Source organism: Mauremys reevesii, linkage group 9 (genome assembly GCF_016161935.1).
Source record: "Mauremys reevesii isolate NIE-2019 linkage group 9, ASM1616193v1, whole genome shotgun sequence".
NCBI lineage: Eukaryota > Metazoa > Chordata > Testudines > Geoemydidae > Mauremys > Mauremys reevesii.
This window is the reverse complement of record NC_052631.1, coordinates 44,963,654-44,980,385: the sequence shown is the minus strand read 5'-3', so window position 1 is coordinate 44,980,385 and position 16,732 is coordinate 44,963,654. Positions and strand designations below refer to the sequence as shown.

The 16,732-nt window shown below is 40.3% G+C and overlaps 1 protein-coding gene across 5 annotated transcripts in view; it reads left to right on the top strand.

Moving 5' to 3' along the window:
• Nucleotides 1–12,903, top strand: part of FAM168B (family with sequence similarity 168 member B) — a 37,507-nt gene extending 24,604 nt beyond the window's left edge. For all 5 annotated transcript variants that reach the window (XM_039488765.1, XM_039488766.1, XM_039488764.1 and 2 more), the window contains 4 exons: nucleotides 917–1,059; nucleotides 3,412–3,589; nucleotides 5,150–5,275; nucleotides 8,016–12,903. In XM_039488765.1, the coding sequence (XP_039344699.1) occupies nucleotides 917–1,059; nucleotides 3,412–3,589; nucleotides 5,150–5,262 (434 nt within the window). In that variant the 3' untranslated portion in view covers nucleotides 5,263–5,275; nucleotides 8,016–12,903. The remainder of the gene's footprint in view (nucleotides 1–916; nucleotides 1,060–3,411; nucleotides 3,590–5,149; nucleotides 5,276–8,015) is intronic.
• The last annotated feature ends 3,829 nt before the right edge of the window (nucleotides 12,904–16,732 follow it).

Here is a 16,732-nt window from a genome sequence, read left to right as displayed (position 1 = left end):
GCTTATGTTACTTGTGTCTTACTTTAACATTTAACCACTGAAGCCCAGATTTTAAAATTTAGTTTAGGCATCCCAGTCTGAAAATGTTGGCATTTGCTGTTAAATGGCAAGGAAACATCATTAAAGGTAACTTAAAAATGGAAGATTCAAGTGGGAGGTGTCACTGCACCTCTCCAAAATGTTTGAGAAGCTCTTCAAAGCATTTAAAATAGTTCTAACCTGTAGAGTAGGATAGTTCTGCCATTGCATAGTTTTCTGCAGAAATTTCCCCTTTGCAAAGAGATCATTGATTATAATGATTATTGGTGTGTGCTGGGAACTTGGTTAGCATTTAATGCATTCCAAGCCATTTTGATCAAAATAGACCTACCCATTATGGTGGAGCCAAGCTTCTCATCAGTGTCATAACAAATGTGAGTTATAGCATGGAGTAGACTTGAAAAAGATCCTAGTTGAGAGATGTTTTCTAGATGCCAAAAGCCTAATGTGTTGTACTACGTCCTTCCTCTCCCTAACATCAGTGTGTGGCCACATTTGGCACTACTCTTCCATTCTGCCACCTTCCTTCTGTTCTGTTGGAGCACTTGACTCAGTCCAGGAGGATCTTTGGGTTCTTCCTAGGCTTCTGTAGGAAAGCAGCTTCCTTAAGTTCATTAGTAAATTGGAAAGTGGTGAGTTATGTGAATTAGTTGATTGATAGGCAGTCAGGTATTACTGACTATATCTGTCCCTATGTGACTAATGCCTTTAAGAATTTGTGCATAGGTATTGATGATAATATATTATACTGAATAAGATAAATGTGAAACATGAGGGTTAAGAATAATTTCAGTTACATTACTCTCAAACTTTAGTATGCAGTACTCTGGTCATTGTCTTGCCTATGGCATTTAAAGCAGACTTACCTTTGTTTCAGGTTATACACCAGGAACACCATATAAAGTATCCTGTTCACCCACCAGTGGTGCAGTGCCACCTTATTCTTCATCACCCAATCCCTACCAGACTGCTGTGTATCCGGTTCGAAGTGCCTATCCACAGCAGAATCCATATGCACAGGTAAAAAGTAAAGCTCAACTGTTTTGTGCCAGTTCAAATAGTATCTTGCTTTCAGCATGCATTGTAAACTTTTAAACTCTAAATGTTGTGTTTCATTGTTTCATGAAATAAATATGACCGCTTATTTCTACATGTTTTGAGGGTTTGTTACCAAAATGCTTCATGTATATTAAAAAAAACCTTAATTGCCTGTCCAGCATATGATCCTATGTAAATTTATTTTGTGCAGTGATGGGCTTCTCCCTTGAAATTCTTCTGCTCTACTCTGCTCGGGCCTCAACTGGAATATTGTGTCCAGTTCTGGGCGTCACATTGCATGAAAGATGTGGACAAATTGGAGAAAGTCCAGAGAAGAGCAACGAAAACAATTAAAGGTCTAGAAAACATGACCTATGAGGGAAGATTGAAAAAAAAAACAAAAAAACTGGGTTTGTTTAGTCTGGAGAAGAAAAGACAGAGGGGACATAACAGTTTTCAAGTACACAAAAGGTTGTTAGGAGGAAGGAGAAAAATAATTCTCCTTACCCTCTGAGAATAGGACAAGAAGCAATAGGTTTAAATTGCACCAAGGACATAAGGAAAAACTTCTTAACCATTTGGGTGGTTAAGCACTAGAATAAATTGCCCAGAGAGGTTGTGGAATCTCCATCATTAGAGACTTTTAAGAGCAGGTTAGACAAACACCTGTCAGGGTTAATCCTGGCATGAGTCCACGGGACTGGACTAGATGACCTCTTGAGGTCCCTTCCAGTTGTATGATTCTGTACTAGTACACAAAAGTTAAGTCTAAAAAACGGGTGCCTAAAATTAGGCTTCTGAGTCCAGATTTAGACATCTGAATACATGGCCTTATTTTTTTTAAAGGTGTTGAGGGACTCATTAAAGTCCATGTGAGCTTGTGTTCAGCACATTTGAAAATTTTAGCTTTAGTTATCTAAATAGGTCACCTAATTTTGAAAAGTGTTTAAGTCACATTATTTAAGTTGGAAACTTGAAAATCAGTGAGACTTGAGTCTAAGTGCCTAAGTCACTTGTAAAAATAGCATGTTAGCTTCCAAATCTCTTAAGGTAAAATTGCAAAAGTGCCCGTGTCTGGCTTTGGAAACTAAATTTCGGGCACTCCTTTTCTTAATTTCTTAACCCCTCCTTCAAAGAGGATTGTGGCAGCCACTATGAGAGGATTGTGGCAGCTGGTGTTGCTCCTTTATGCAGGAATAGCAGGATCACACTGATGCTGTCCTGGTCGGTTTCACTCCACTTCTCCTACTGTGCAATTGTGAAAACAGGAACAGAAGTGTGATTGTTCATTGTGTGCGGTAGAGACAGAGGTCTCTCCTACCAGGGGCAGCTCTAGCTTTTTTGCTGCCCCAAGCATGGCAGTCAGGCAGCCTTCGGCAGCTTGCCTGCGGGAGGTCCCCAGTCCCGCAGCTTCAGCGGCATGCCTGCGGGAGGTCCACCAGTCTCACGGATTCGGCATGCCCACCGCCGAATTGCCGCCGAATCCACGGGTCTGGCGGACCTCCCACAGGCAAGCCACCGAAAGCTGCCTGACTGCCGCCCTCACAGGGACCGGCAGGGCGCCTCCCGCGGCTTGCCGCCCCAGGCACGCGCTTGGAGTGCTGGTGCCTGGAGCCGCCGCTGTCTCCTACCTTTTCCCTATGTTCCATACAGAGTAATTCCCCTATGGCCTAGCTGAAGCAGCATAATGAAACTGATGATAGCATCAGTTTCACTCTTCTGCATCACTAGACAAGTATCTAGGATACAGTGGCTTAAGTGTGATGCTATGGAGAGGTTAGAAGTAGAAGCAAGGAGGAAAGAGCTGGGGCAGGGCTAGATGAAAACTAAGACTAGAAAAAGTGAGCTGCCCTTGGCAGTACTCTGAAGTGGTCTGCTTGGGCCTTGCGGGAAGACTTCATGTTGCACTGTAGTAACCTTTTAGGGCTTCTGATTCTGGAAGGAGACGCACCCAATCCTCAGCCACATGGTTTATTGGGAGGGAGAGCAACCTTGAAGGATCCCCAGGGCATGAGAGGGGTGGGGGCAAAAACACAAAATCCAGATGCAGCGGAAGAGTCAAAACAGCTTAATTCTAGAGAGAGGTTATATTTGAGGGTTTTGGCTGTCCAACCAGTAGTTAGTAGCTGAAAAACCCTATTTTTCAACCCTGAAGTTTTAGTTTCTCTATTTCAGCGTTTAAGTATTCTGTCTCCAGTCCCTGACATACATCAGACTCCTATTTCTGAAATAACACATTGCTCCCTCGAACATCTCAAAGGTTGAATTATTGCTTTCAGTACATGTGATAGTGAAAATATACTTAGTAGGTTTACTTATTTTCTTTTCCAACAGCAAGGCACTTACTACACGCAGCCTTTATATGCAGCACCACCCCACGTAATCCATCACACCACAGTTGTGCAGCCTAACGGCATGCCAGCAACTATGTATCCTGCTCCAATTCCACCACCAAGAGGAAATGGTGTGACTATGGGAATGGTGGCTGGAACCACTATGGCAATGTCAGCAGGTAGATTGATTTATATTGCTTATACTTTTTGATGACGTGCAGGTTGGGTTTGTGATCCATCTCGTACAGTATGGGTGCGTTACATGTTAAGACCTTACCAGAAATGTACTGCAGTTATAGGTTTCCCACAACCACTAGTTTTGTTTAATGTGAGATATGTATGTGCTTGTATATGAATTTTAAGTCATTCTAGCTACAAAATCCTAGTACTCTGGATCAGGTCAAGGAAGCAGCATAGGAAATCTGATGTGGCATTCTAATTGCAGTGCTGCCCAAGAGAGCATCAAGAGGGGTTTTTGTCCCTCTAGTCACTTGGGGTTTGGGAATTAAAGGGTACAGTTCTCTTTCCCAGGCTGAGTGCTAAGTGAACTCTCCATTCTAGTTAAGCAGATAGAGAATCATTGCTCAGAACTGCCAACAACTCCCAAGCTGCACTTTCAGAGGGAACGTTTTAGGGCCTGGACATAATGCAAGTACAACTGTGGTCAGCACAGTTCACTGTCAGTTACTGGTGCCCATGTTCTAACGTGTTTTTAGTGTTATCAGAACAACATAGTTCTATAACTAAGACCTAGGTCATAATATCGTTCCCCAACACAGTTACAGAACACGCAGTCCTGTCTGCATTATCCCTAAACTATGTTAGAACTTGAGCAGCTTTGTCAATCTGAAGAAATTGGTGTCTTTGATGAAATGTCTCCGAAACAAGTCTGTTTCTAGTACAGAATTAATATACACTTGGGGTGCTTCTCCCCAGAATTTTGAGTTATGCTGTTTTTTTACACTGTTGGTGCTTAAATATCTATTTTTCCCCACACCACTGCTGCTCTTCGATATCTTAAAAGTTTTCAGATTGGCTAACCAAGGTGAACTAATGATTGTGTTACATGGTAGTCTTCTGGATTACTGAACTACAGATTTCAGATTTCTAACCTCAGGTATCCCACAACCCTGGTGGGGATATTTTTTCAGGACCAGCACTGTGTGCTCTCTTCATTACCTTTGTATTTTTCCCAATTTCTTTTTTTGAGTGTGGGGTAAGCAGCAACAACTAAACATTAGTAATTTGTACGTGAAGTGCTGTAGAAGGAAACTGTTAGGATTCCGGAGTCCCAGTCTGTTGCCTTCTACAGTCCCTTTGTCTATAAAACCCATTTGCACTGACAGGAACTAAATTATACTTACCCTAGTCAATTTTCTTTTGCATCAGGTGTTCCTACAGAGCACACAGCCTGCTCAGAACTGAGGAAAGGTATTTTTCAGTGTATAATGTGTGCTTATGGTCTGGAGCTGCTGCTCAGTAGTTATTCACTACTTTAAAAATATCTAAAAATGCGTTAGACACAATATGCAACAAGAGCACTTTGATAAACATTTGAAAGAAGGTAAATGGAGTTGAAAATGCTAAGATACAGATTCACAGAAGTTTCATATTGGTATATGTCAAAAGATGTACAAGTTCTGATTAATGTAATTTTGGTTTTCCAAATGACTGTTAAATAGTGTTGAAAGGCATATTTGTGAAAAATATTTAATATAAAAATGTTTTGTTTCTCCTAGGTACTTTGTTGACAACTCATTCTCCAACTCCAGTAGCCCCTCATCCAGTTACTATGCCCACATATCGGGCTCCAGGAACACCAACCTATAGCTATGTGCCCCCACAGTGGTGATTATTCTGGCAGTGTAAGTTACCAGTGCCTACAGTTGAAACAGTGGCCTGTATATAAATGACTACATGACTGCAGCTTCTTTCATGGAGATTTCACAGGCATTAAGATACTTGGGGGAATTTTACAATATGCCAATTCAGGGAATAGGGATTTAAGTAGACTATTTTGCCTAAATGTCAGTTCGTTTTGATTAAGTTGTGTAGGAGGAAGGATGTTTTTTAAACACAATGTGTCTGTCTTCTGATGAGACTTCCTTTTTCTGCATATTCATCTCATTGGTGCCTGCATATAGAATTCCAAATGATCTATTTCTCAAAATACAGCATTTTAATTTGCACAGCTGTAGAAATGTTAGGTTTGCTGAATCCAAGGCCCTGTGGGGTCTGTATGGAAAAAGGCTAGTTTGCTCAGTGATTTGAATTTTGTGACAATTCCTGAATCGAACAACACTGATCCATGAGTGGGAAAAAAATATGTAAAACATGGATGTTGGATCAGCTTAAATAAGGCCTGGTCTACACTAAGGGGGGGCGGGGGGGGTCGAACTAAGGTACGCAAGTTCAGCTACGCGAATAGCGTAGCTGAACTCGAACTACCTTAGTTCGAAGTACTCACCTGTCCAGACGCCGCGGGATCAAAGTCCGCAGCTCCCCCGTCGACTCCGCCACCGCTGTTCGCGGTGGTGGAGTTTCGGAGTCAACGGGAGCACGTTCGGAGTTCGAACTATCGCATCTAGATTAGACGCGATAGTTCGAACTCCGAGAAGTCGAACGCTACGCGTCGACCCGGCAGGTAAGTATAGACATACCCTAAGGGGACTATTTGGATCAGTATAAATAAAGGAACACTTCATATTTCCTTATGGATGAACATTTCCCAGAAAGAGAGGCCATTTACTAGTAAGCATAAGAAACTGATAATTGACATGTCTTATTGTTCTTACTCTTTTGGAGGCCTGATTCTGCTCGGGTTTCACCAGTGCAAATCAGAAGTAACTCCACTAGTGTAAATTACATGTTTATAAAACCAGTGTGAGAGCAGAATCAGACTGGCTTCCTTCATTTATTGCTCTGTTAAATGTTTATAACAAGTTAAGACAAAATCTAACTGTCCCCTATTTTCCATGCCCATTTCTATGATTAGAAGTCAGGAGGTCACTGATATGTTCTGGTTCTGCCACAGGCTCATTGTGTGCCCTCTGAACAAGGCAGTTAACATCTGTTCCTCTGTTCTCAGATTTGTAAAAAGAAGCTACCGCTATCACTACCCCCTCAGTGGTACTGGCTTAAATATCTGAAGTGGTTTGCACTTATAGCATATTCTTAGTTGAAAGATGCTATTATATGTGTACTTAAAGTGACAATGTGCCATGATCACAAGGGCAGAATTGTTAAAGATTAATAAGTTGCGTATAACAACGTACACATTGTCCACCTATAACCTTTCAATATGCAGCTAGTGCAGTGGGACTGATTCTGTAACCCTTGCTTGCATAAAGTTTCCAGTGACATCAGTGGAAACCTTGCTGGAGTAAGCTATAGGATTGGGGCCATTATAATAAACTCTCATCTAGCATTTTTCATCTGCAAATTTTATTTTATGCTTTCCTGTGTACTGTTCTTCTGAGGCAAAGAAGTAAAGTGACTTTTCTAGGGTTCCACAATAGACAATTGGCAGAGCAGGGACTAGCACTGAGCTCTGCTGACCTATATATATGGCTTTTTGCATGATAAGTTGTGATTCCAGGCCAGCATTATAGCCACTAGGTCATGTCACCAACATAATTTCTGCAATAGCGCAGTGGGATGATTGATTGTTAAACTTCACCAGTATAAGCTTATCTAAAGGGAGTGTCGTTTGTATGAAACAGAGTGTGTGCACAGGTTTATTTGTAAACGTCTTATTACTAAAACTGATATATTTGGAATGAAGTAACTATGGATTTTCTTAAGATAATTTCTTCAGTTGTTCAGTGCTTTATTTGTTAAGTATTAAAGGCTTTCTTCAAATGAGATGTGAAGGAAAAGTATTATGCTTTGACTTAAAAAACTTCAGTGGTGGTATTAAAAACTGCCTGTATTTGGAGCAGTTACCCATTTTTATCTGGATTTTGGCAAATCTGGAATGTCTGTTCTCTTTTGCTTGTGAAGTCCGTGAAATGTCAGTGAGGGATTTGCTTCCTAAAACTTAGTCCTTTTTTGTAACATAATCTGTGCCAGCAATCATGTTATAAATAGCATTTGAGGCAGAATTTGGGGTATGAAATTTGTAGGAAAATCTCATCACTGCCAAAAACTACTTTAAAAATAACACCTCAGTGGATGTGGGTGTGTGAGGAAAACAAAGGGCCTTGTGTTCAGGATTGCTGCAGTGAAGTATGAAGTATTTGACTGTGCTACAAATTCCTCAGTGGGAAAATTCAAAAGCTAACAAATATTTTTTTGAATCAAATACTTTGTCAGTGACCTTTTAAAAAAAAGGCTAGTTAACGTAAGATATTCTAGTAATAAAAGCTGCTGTCCCCCGATTCACCCCAGTTGGTGACTTAAGGGGCTGTGAGTGGATGGTGGGTTTACAGCATAACTGCTACAAAGTAGCATTAGGTTATAGTTTATGCCTTTAAAAAAAATCAGTCTATTTTAAATGCATAACAGTGTAGAGCTTGCAGCACTAAACTAGATTCTGGGAGGTTACTTGGTTAAAGTAAAACATAGTTATGAGTATCTATCTTGCCCCTTTCTCTCTGAATGTAGGTTTGAAGATGGGAGATATGCAATCAAGTAATTGAGGTTTAAAAGTTGGTGCTGAAGCCCTCATGCCTCCAACCGGGACTTACTTTCTTCTGAATGCTTTCAACACTTTGCTAAACACTACTAATTCCAGATCACTGAAGATTTTCCAGTGCTGCATATCTTACATCTTGGAACTCCAGCAGTTAGTCTTAAAGCAAATCCTGTTTTGTGGACTGTCTTGCAATTTTTTAGCTAATTATAATGATAAAAAAGGGAGTATAAACTTATTCTGATCCATATCTAGTTGAATGCATGTTTTAAAAAAAAAAAAGGCAACAAAAGAAACAAAGCTTGCTCATGCAGTGACTGATGCAAAAACCATATGCAAAATCCAAAGGAACCGAAAAGTATTTTACAACTTGTATTGCTAATGCACTGTTGTAACATATGCAGGGTCTTAAAAGGTAGAATTGTGAAAGTGAATTTCTTGATATAATACCATAATATACATCAGATAACTGCTTCAACCTTTTTGGGTTGATGGAGTTGCCAGTTAAAAGGGGGAAAAAATTATTTAAGTGATGTATTCCTTTCTAATTAAATTCAGCTAACACAAATTGGAGTGACTGGAAATAGTCTGATGAGCTGTAGAAATCCTGCACAGAATTAGTTTACCACATTTACCCTTTCATTTCTATTATATGGATGCAGTGTTACGCAGACATTCTTAAGGATCAAAATGAAATGATAAATGAAGTTTTGTGTGGCCAGTTAATGAAAAATGTGAGTAAAGCAGCCTTCCAAGCTGCCCCCATCCTTAAGGTAAATCTGCGCCATTAGACGAGGCGGTAACACCATATATGTATATATAAAATGAATTCTGGCTCCTGAAAAAAAATACATGGTGATAGAATCAAATTTTCTTTGGCTTCAGTCCAGGAAATCTGTTTTTTCCTAAAGAATGTTCTAATCAGCTGAAAATGTATGTGCAGTTGACGCAGCTTGCTTTTCTAATACTTAAGAAATGCTAGGGTTTTCTGCAACCAACAGGAGGAGTTAAACTACATGTTATCCTGAAGAAAGTTTGTGTGCTTGTTAAGTGTATTAAAGGGGAACAAACCATTTTAACACAATTTCCTTTTAGCTTATATTACATGCAGTGTGGTTTATGGGTGCAGTATAGCAGGGATGTTAGAATGTAGAGATTCCTTTAAAAAAAAAAAATCATAGTAGGAGTCATTCATTGGTTACAAAATTGTTGATGTACTTGTTAGGTTTTCCTTCTTTTACCTCTTAAATTGCACTTGGAAAGCATGCAAATTAAGACTGACTGCAGATTAGTGTTTCATTGCAATGAGTAATTTCTGGTATTCTTGCTCGCAGCTTCAATTTTTAAAAAGTACCTCAAAGCAAATGCTGTGGGGATAAAGGGCTAGCCTTGGAACCCATTTGTATACCAAAATCATTATGGGAAAGATTTTAAATTTTTAAATTTGAATATTGCACAACAAAATCAAGGTTTTTCTGAAACCTGACTGATTTATGATTTCAGTAAGATGCAATTTTTTTCCAGATACATTCTGCCCGCAATAAATTATGCGGTAAATGGTTATAAAATGTTGTTCCCTTTTAAGAGTTTACATAGAGGTATGTCATGCTGTAGTGTTTGTAGTCTAATTTCCATCCAAAAGTAATTTTTTTTTTAAGTTGTGTATCGACTTGGGCTTTGTGTTGAGGTGGTCTGCTCCTTCTACAGGTTTGGCAGCTACTTCAGGGTAGCATCAGTGCTAATTTAATGCTGCCATTCCCATATTCTACCCTGGTGGGAGGCGTATGCACCTGAATGCCCATTAGAGGTTAGAGTCTTCAGTAACTATTTTTTACAATAAGCACTCTTCGTATTTTTTTACTTCCATGTTTTTTTATAAAGTTTAGGATTATTTTGCATGGATCACTGTAAACAGACTACCCCTTATTGCTAATGCCTTCAACATAACTATGGTGTTAACTATAAGTACTTTAAAACTTACTCATGAGCACTTACTACAGCTTAAGGATTTCCATATATTTGTATATGGAGCAGAGAATTACCCCAAACAAACCATCTGAATCTGTACTGCTTTGTTCAAGTCTGTTTAACAATTCCATTTGTGTAGTAGGTTTGCAGCATTGACTGGTCAAGTGTTCAGAGGCTGTAGTGAACATTAATGCAGTTTAGCTAGTTTAGAGAGAGAGTTTCATTGTCTTTGTATGTTTTTAATAAAAATTGTTGTGAGGTGTGAAACAATGCTGTCTTGGGGAGAAGCTACAGAGAACAAGTTTTAAGCTTTGCTGTCTCCCTCTTGTTTCCCAGCGATAACAAAGCTTTGAAACCTTAGGAGAGAACTTTCATGAATGCTTTGTTAGATAAATAGTTATGGAAAGAATATAAAGTCCTACATATTTGCTCTGACTTCAGATTCCTAAATGTTTCCTTGGAATTGTTGTCTCCTAATAGTACTATTCCATAACATTTAGGGAGTCTCGCTTGAGCACTTTTTTCTAAGTTGCATTATGGGATTCATCTACAAAGGGGAAATTGTACCTTTTTTTCTCGCAAAAGGTATTGCACCTTCCAGATGTGATATAAACTAATGGGAGGTTTGAGCTGTTCTCCAGTAGTTTGTTTAAGGGAGTAACCAAAAGCACAGTGGTGGGGGAGGGGGCGGTGTGTATATAAACTATCTTAATGGCATTTTGTTGCAAATAGTGGAAAGCATGGGTATGAAACTGGGATAAAAATCATACATTACACAGTGGGGGTCTTATGAAACAGTCTCTCCTGATTTTTCTATTACATTCCCTGTATAGCTTTACACACAGAGACATAGACACAGTACGTGGCTGCATTGGAGCTGTCAAGAAAGTGAAAGGGGCTCTACTGCAGTAGAAACCAGTTCAAATCAAGCTTCTCTGAAACTGATGGCAGCTTCATATAATAGAATAAAAATACTACTACTTTAAACCTGTAATTGAAGACAGTTATTACAGCAATAATAGAAGAGAAGTCCTACATCAATTCTGGCTCTAACTTCAAGTGTTGCATTTAAAAAAAGTATTGTTCAGGCTGAGGAGTTCCCTGTGTTGGTAACATCTGATTGCATCTCTTAAATGTAGCAATGAAATCAAGTCAAATTCTTGAAAATGGCTAAATAACTGGCATCAGAAGCTGGTAGCCCTAATCTGTAGTGTGGTTATTAACCAACCAATAGGAAGGAAATAGAACCACTTCATTATTTTAAATCTTGTTTATAAACTTATTTTAACCAACCATTTCCTGTTGAAGTTTTAGAAGACGTACAGAATTGCTTTTTGAGTGTACTATGCAAGTTAAAGGCTTAGATGCAGCGATAGATGACAAAAGTTCATAATTTGGGATTCAGTTGAAGTCCTTCCTCCTGCCACCTCACCCACTGGAAAGCCCCGTAAGTACAACCATGTCTTAGTGTTTTCTGACTTATAGTTCATGGTACAGATATGTATAACAGGGTACTCCACATTGATTAGTCTTACAGAGCAATCTAGCTTAATGTCTACAGAGAGAATAGGCCACGTACAGTATCAGAGCCAAAAAAACGTTCAGAATTTTGACTCAGAATAGCTCCCCCAGTGCTTGGACACAGTAGTGGATACCATTAGTTTTGGCCTTAAACATGTTAATTTTGCCAGAATGGAGAAATGCAGCAATCTTTTGACGTCATCATTAACTGTAGGTTTAAGACCATATAAGAGAATAGAAAATACCTTGTATGTGAAACCTTCACTTATAGGCACAGAAACAGTGAGGTGATACTTGAGTTAAACTTCTGGGAAGAGAGGACAGATGTCCTGATTATTATTTGCAGAACTTGAAACTAACCAGAGAAAGAAGCTTGGGCCTGTGTCTTCAGAAAATACACACATTGTATGCCCACTCTTCTCCAGCAGGTGTCACCATAGGATAATTTATGATCTGTGGAGGTTTGAAACAATCCATTAATCCCCAGTTTAAAATGCATTCTGTTAATGGAAAACGTTTTAGAAAACAAGGAAGAATTAAACTTGTCCATGTATTTCTAATTAAGGAAGCATTAAGCAGATAAGTTTTACTCGCAAGCCTTTTGTACACAGTTGGGAATGTTAATAAGGAAAACAGTGCAGTGAGGTAGGATCATTTTTCACTAACATGCCTCATTCAGAATGTTCAGGCCTGTTCAAAGATTTCCTCTTCTAAGCTACTGGACTTTCCAGCAGGTGCTGTTTACCCTGTGAGTGTAGGGAGGAGATGAGATGTGATGAGGCCACTAGTGTTGAGGGGAGGAGGGGGCTGGCATGGAGGAGGAACAATACTTAATTGGGGGAGAGAAACCTCTTCCCTTGTCTCTTGAATGTCACATTTGGAATGATCGGACTACCACAGTGTTGAGTCCACTTGTAATATCAAATATTCTGAACAGTTTATAGCCTGAAGCTCCAACATCAAAAAAATGAACTTGACTTTCCCAGGCCTGTTGTGACTTTTGGGGATTAACAGGCAAACTGGGAAAGCTTCTTTAGCTGGCTGCTGTACAGACTTGTTTCAAGTAGAATGGATTTGTTTGATTTTTTTTTATTGTAGTGCTATTATTGGCTGCCCTCATCTACGGTTTGGGGAAGGAAAAAAAAAAGGGGGGTGAGTGCATGCAACAGAAGTACAAGAGGCCCCAGTAATAGTTCGCCGTGTTTGTTACAAAATAGGCACAGGTTTCCTTTTTTATGACTTTTTTTTAAAACTGTCTTACAAGCAGTTATATTGGTACTTTTTTAAGTTTAGGTAAATGTTGTCTTCCAGAATAAGTTTTAAAGCATCACTCACTTCTGCATTGAACTATTGCATCAACACACAAAGGAGTGGAGATTCCATTCTGAGCCAGTTCAATTATGTGTAAATTCATACTTTTTTATTTTTATGCAATCCAACGAGTAGATGAGCTCAGATTTAAATTCTTAAAAGCACGTTTATTGTAACAAGAATTGTTATGTATTAATACTTCAGTTTTCAATAAAGATTGACTTGTGTTGCTTATTATGGTCTCTTGCTAGCTTATTTTTAATAACGCTGGTCAAATTTTTATTATTGCTGACTGACAGCGTAACAAATGTAACATGTTAGAATAACTTCCTTATCAGTTTGCTGGTTACTGTACTTAACTGATTAGCTGAATATTGTCTTCCCTTCTATCAGTTAGCTACACTTATACAAATAAACTCTTGTGGTGGCTTAAATTAATAGAATCCCTGCTAGAATTCTAGCTGTCCAGGTGGGTCCAAAGTAATTTGGTCTGTAGTCTGCCAAGGGCTACCCACAATTGCAGGTACTGCTCCCTAATTTCAGCACTGGGTGTGCCTGGTGCCAGAAGGGGCCTGGGTACAGAAGAGAGAAATCTGCCCTGCCAACAGAAACAATGGAGTGCTTCACTTAGCAGAGTGGGAATAAACTGCCCTCTAAAAGCAGGGATGGTGTAGCTCCATGTCATCCCCTTTGACATCTCTGCCTTACTGGTACAATTGAGTCCTTAGAAGTATAATGAAAATGTGTAACTGTATAACTTAGTGGAACCAATGACATGCACATGCATTTTCACAATGCCTTAGTGTTTGTTTTGTATCTGAGATTCAGTGATCTCTTAAAGAAAGGCAACAAGCCTTGAGCAGGAGGAAGTTTAGGATTAACTAGGTTATTCTCTTGGGCTTTCCACACAAGCGATTCATGTGTAGGAGTGATAAAGACAGCTAGTCTAGTCCTTTTTCCTTTAGAGGGCAAGTGGCTGTAAACATTCTTCAGTTCATGGCCAGGAAGCAAGACAAAGAGTGAAACGAACATTATGACTTTGGGGTGTAATGTTTCATACAAGAGGATCAGTATTTATTTTAGGTTTCTGACCTGAAATAGTTTGGTAATACTCCATCAGAGCAACATGTATTTGAAGAAAGACAGGAAGGTAGTACGACATCATGGAAATGTTACTGCAAGTGTAAGTTGTCTGGACTTTGAAATTGCATAGGGTTCCCTGTTCCATTATGTACTTTTGCAGTTATCAACCAGCCCAAACCCTCCCATCTGTGGCTGGGCATTTAACTTCTAGGATGTTTCTTGATGAGTTTTTACCTCCAGTCAATTGATTGCCAATGGATAGGGTAAACTACAAATGTTTGGGTGGTCGTGTGGAGTGTCCACACTAGTTTTTACAAACATTAACTCATTGAGTTAATTGTCAGTTAACTCGACAGAGGAAAAACTAGTGAAGACGAACCCTTCACAAAACTACCACAACCTGAATTGTATTTGGAGTTGGGGGAGGCGGTGATGTGCAATTATGCTAATTCCCCCCCATCTCATATAATTTACAAACACTTTAGTGCAAAGGATTCTCTTCCTCCTTCCCCTCTCCCCTGGTAATTGGTAGGGTAGGAAAATCCATTTTTTGGCTGAGGTTTAAATATATTAAGAGCCTTCAACATTCTAGAAACATCTCTGTGCAGCTTGGATAGCAGTCAATGAAAAAAGCAGTCTGAAAACTGCTAGGATAGCGATCACCAGCAGTAGAGCAAGAACCTTTGGGGTTTAAATTTTCCAATAGGCAGTAAAAATGTATACCTCCCTTTGAGATCCTTATCCCCAGCTGCCAAGATGACGGACAAGTCTGCTAACGGGGAGGTGACCACTCCTGCGAACAATCACTGCCTTTGCTTCTTGGTTTGTAGTGGTTTCAGAGGGGACGTATTCACTAGGAGCAAGGCCCACTGTTCTCTGTTTTTATTTTTAAAATTTTCTGGGAATTTATGGGTGTTCATTACAAAAATGAAAAAATAGATGAAAATCTGTTCAAAAACTAAATGTATTTCCTGGGTAAATATTAAGGAACAGGAGGACAGAAAAAAGCAACACAGAGAAAAAAGTACTGAAAGTAAAAGCAGGTTGATGCTGTTGCTTATTTAATGGAATGTACAGTCCATTAAAAGTATGGACTGTGGCAAGGCACCACCTTGGTCTCACTGGGCTTAGCACTTCCCCCCTGCTGGCTGTGGAGGGTTCTGGGGGTAAATCTGCCCCACTCTGACCCATGTTGGGCTTCCCCCTCTATTCTCTCATCAGTATTTTCAAGGTAGGCTCTAGGGCAAGCCCAAGGACTGCTCCTCCAGCAAACAAAAAGAAACCAATTTACAAACAAAGGGGGATACCTTTCCCTGGGGAGGTGTTGTGCCCGGGTGTCAGTCCTTCCCCTAAACAGGCAGTCAGTTTGGTTGTTTCCACCTTGGAGAGTAGCAGCCTTTCACCCTACTGTTGTTAGCCCTGCAGTAGCTTCATTCCCTCCCACACCAGAAGAGGGGTTTTTAAAGATTTCAGGCAGCCCTTAATTGGACTCAGGTATCCCTAATTGACCTGAGGAAACCCCTTCTCAGCTTATAGGGAAAAGGGCCTTTATCATTCTAGGGCTGACATACCTCTCAAAGAAAATGAAAGGAAGAAAAAGGAAGCAAAGAAAAAGCGCTTGATTTGAACTGAAATGCCAGCCTTCTCCACCCAGAGACGCACACTTTGTGAGAACAGCTGCTGGAGCCAATTCCCTATGGATTCATGGCACAGTGTAATTTAAAGAAATAAAGGTCTATTTAGGACAAAAAATGCAAAAATTGTAATAACCATAATAAAAATCACTCCCAGTCCTGCATCTACCCAGCCTGACTTTCACAGTACATATATGCACATGCATGTGTGTAGCTTCTACTACATTGCCTTACATTTACACTTAAGCTAATTTATTATTAACCAAAACACACCTATCTAATGTACTGGCTTTTCTTAACATAATCACTATCTTCACTTACTTGACCGGTCCAAACTTTGGGTAAAAATTTCGGTGGCGATTTGGCAGCGGGTACACCGAAGGCACGGGCCCAGCGGACCTCCCGCAGGCATGCCGCCGAAAGCTGCCAGAATGCTGCCCTCACGGTGACTGGCAGGCCCCCCCCCCCCCGTGGCTTACTGCCCCAGGCACGTGCTTGGTGCGCTGGTGCTTGGAGCCGCTGCCCTCCTCTCAGTTATGCTTTGGTTCAAATCCCTGTACTGCACTGATGGAGCAAGCAGTGAGACTGAGTCTTCTGACTGAAGAAATAGCAGCAGGAGACTTTCTATAGCACTAGGATGCAGTCAGGTACAGAGCCACCCTCATGGCGTAAAGCTGATGCTAACACAGGAATTCTTGTGATTGTAATGGCCAGGAGAGAAAAACAAAGGCTTGGACAATGCTGCAGTCAATTGAAGCAAACTTACCACCTAATTTCCCCATGGCCACATAAGGCATTGGATGCGCTAGTGCACAAATGTTAATATTGCTGAGGTCAGGGTTGGATGAACTGGGTGTGTATATTGTGTGTGGGGCAGTACAGGGGAGGCGAAAGGGAGCTGCTGGTGGAGGTGAGTCTGTCACCAAGACCAGCTCTACGCTCCACGTGCTACAGCTGCAGCTATGCCACTGTAGCGTACCATAGTGTAGCTGCTGCCAGCATCAATGGAAGGTTTTGTCTGTTGCTGTCGTGAATCCACCTTCCTGAGCAGCTGTAGCTAGGTGGATGGAGGACTAGGTCTGTTAACCTAGCTGAGGCTAGACCAGGGGTTAGGTTGACTTAACTATGACACTCGGAGGGGAGGAGGGTGAATATAGCGATGTAGTTTGGGT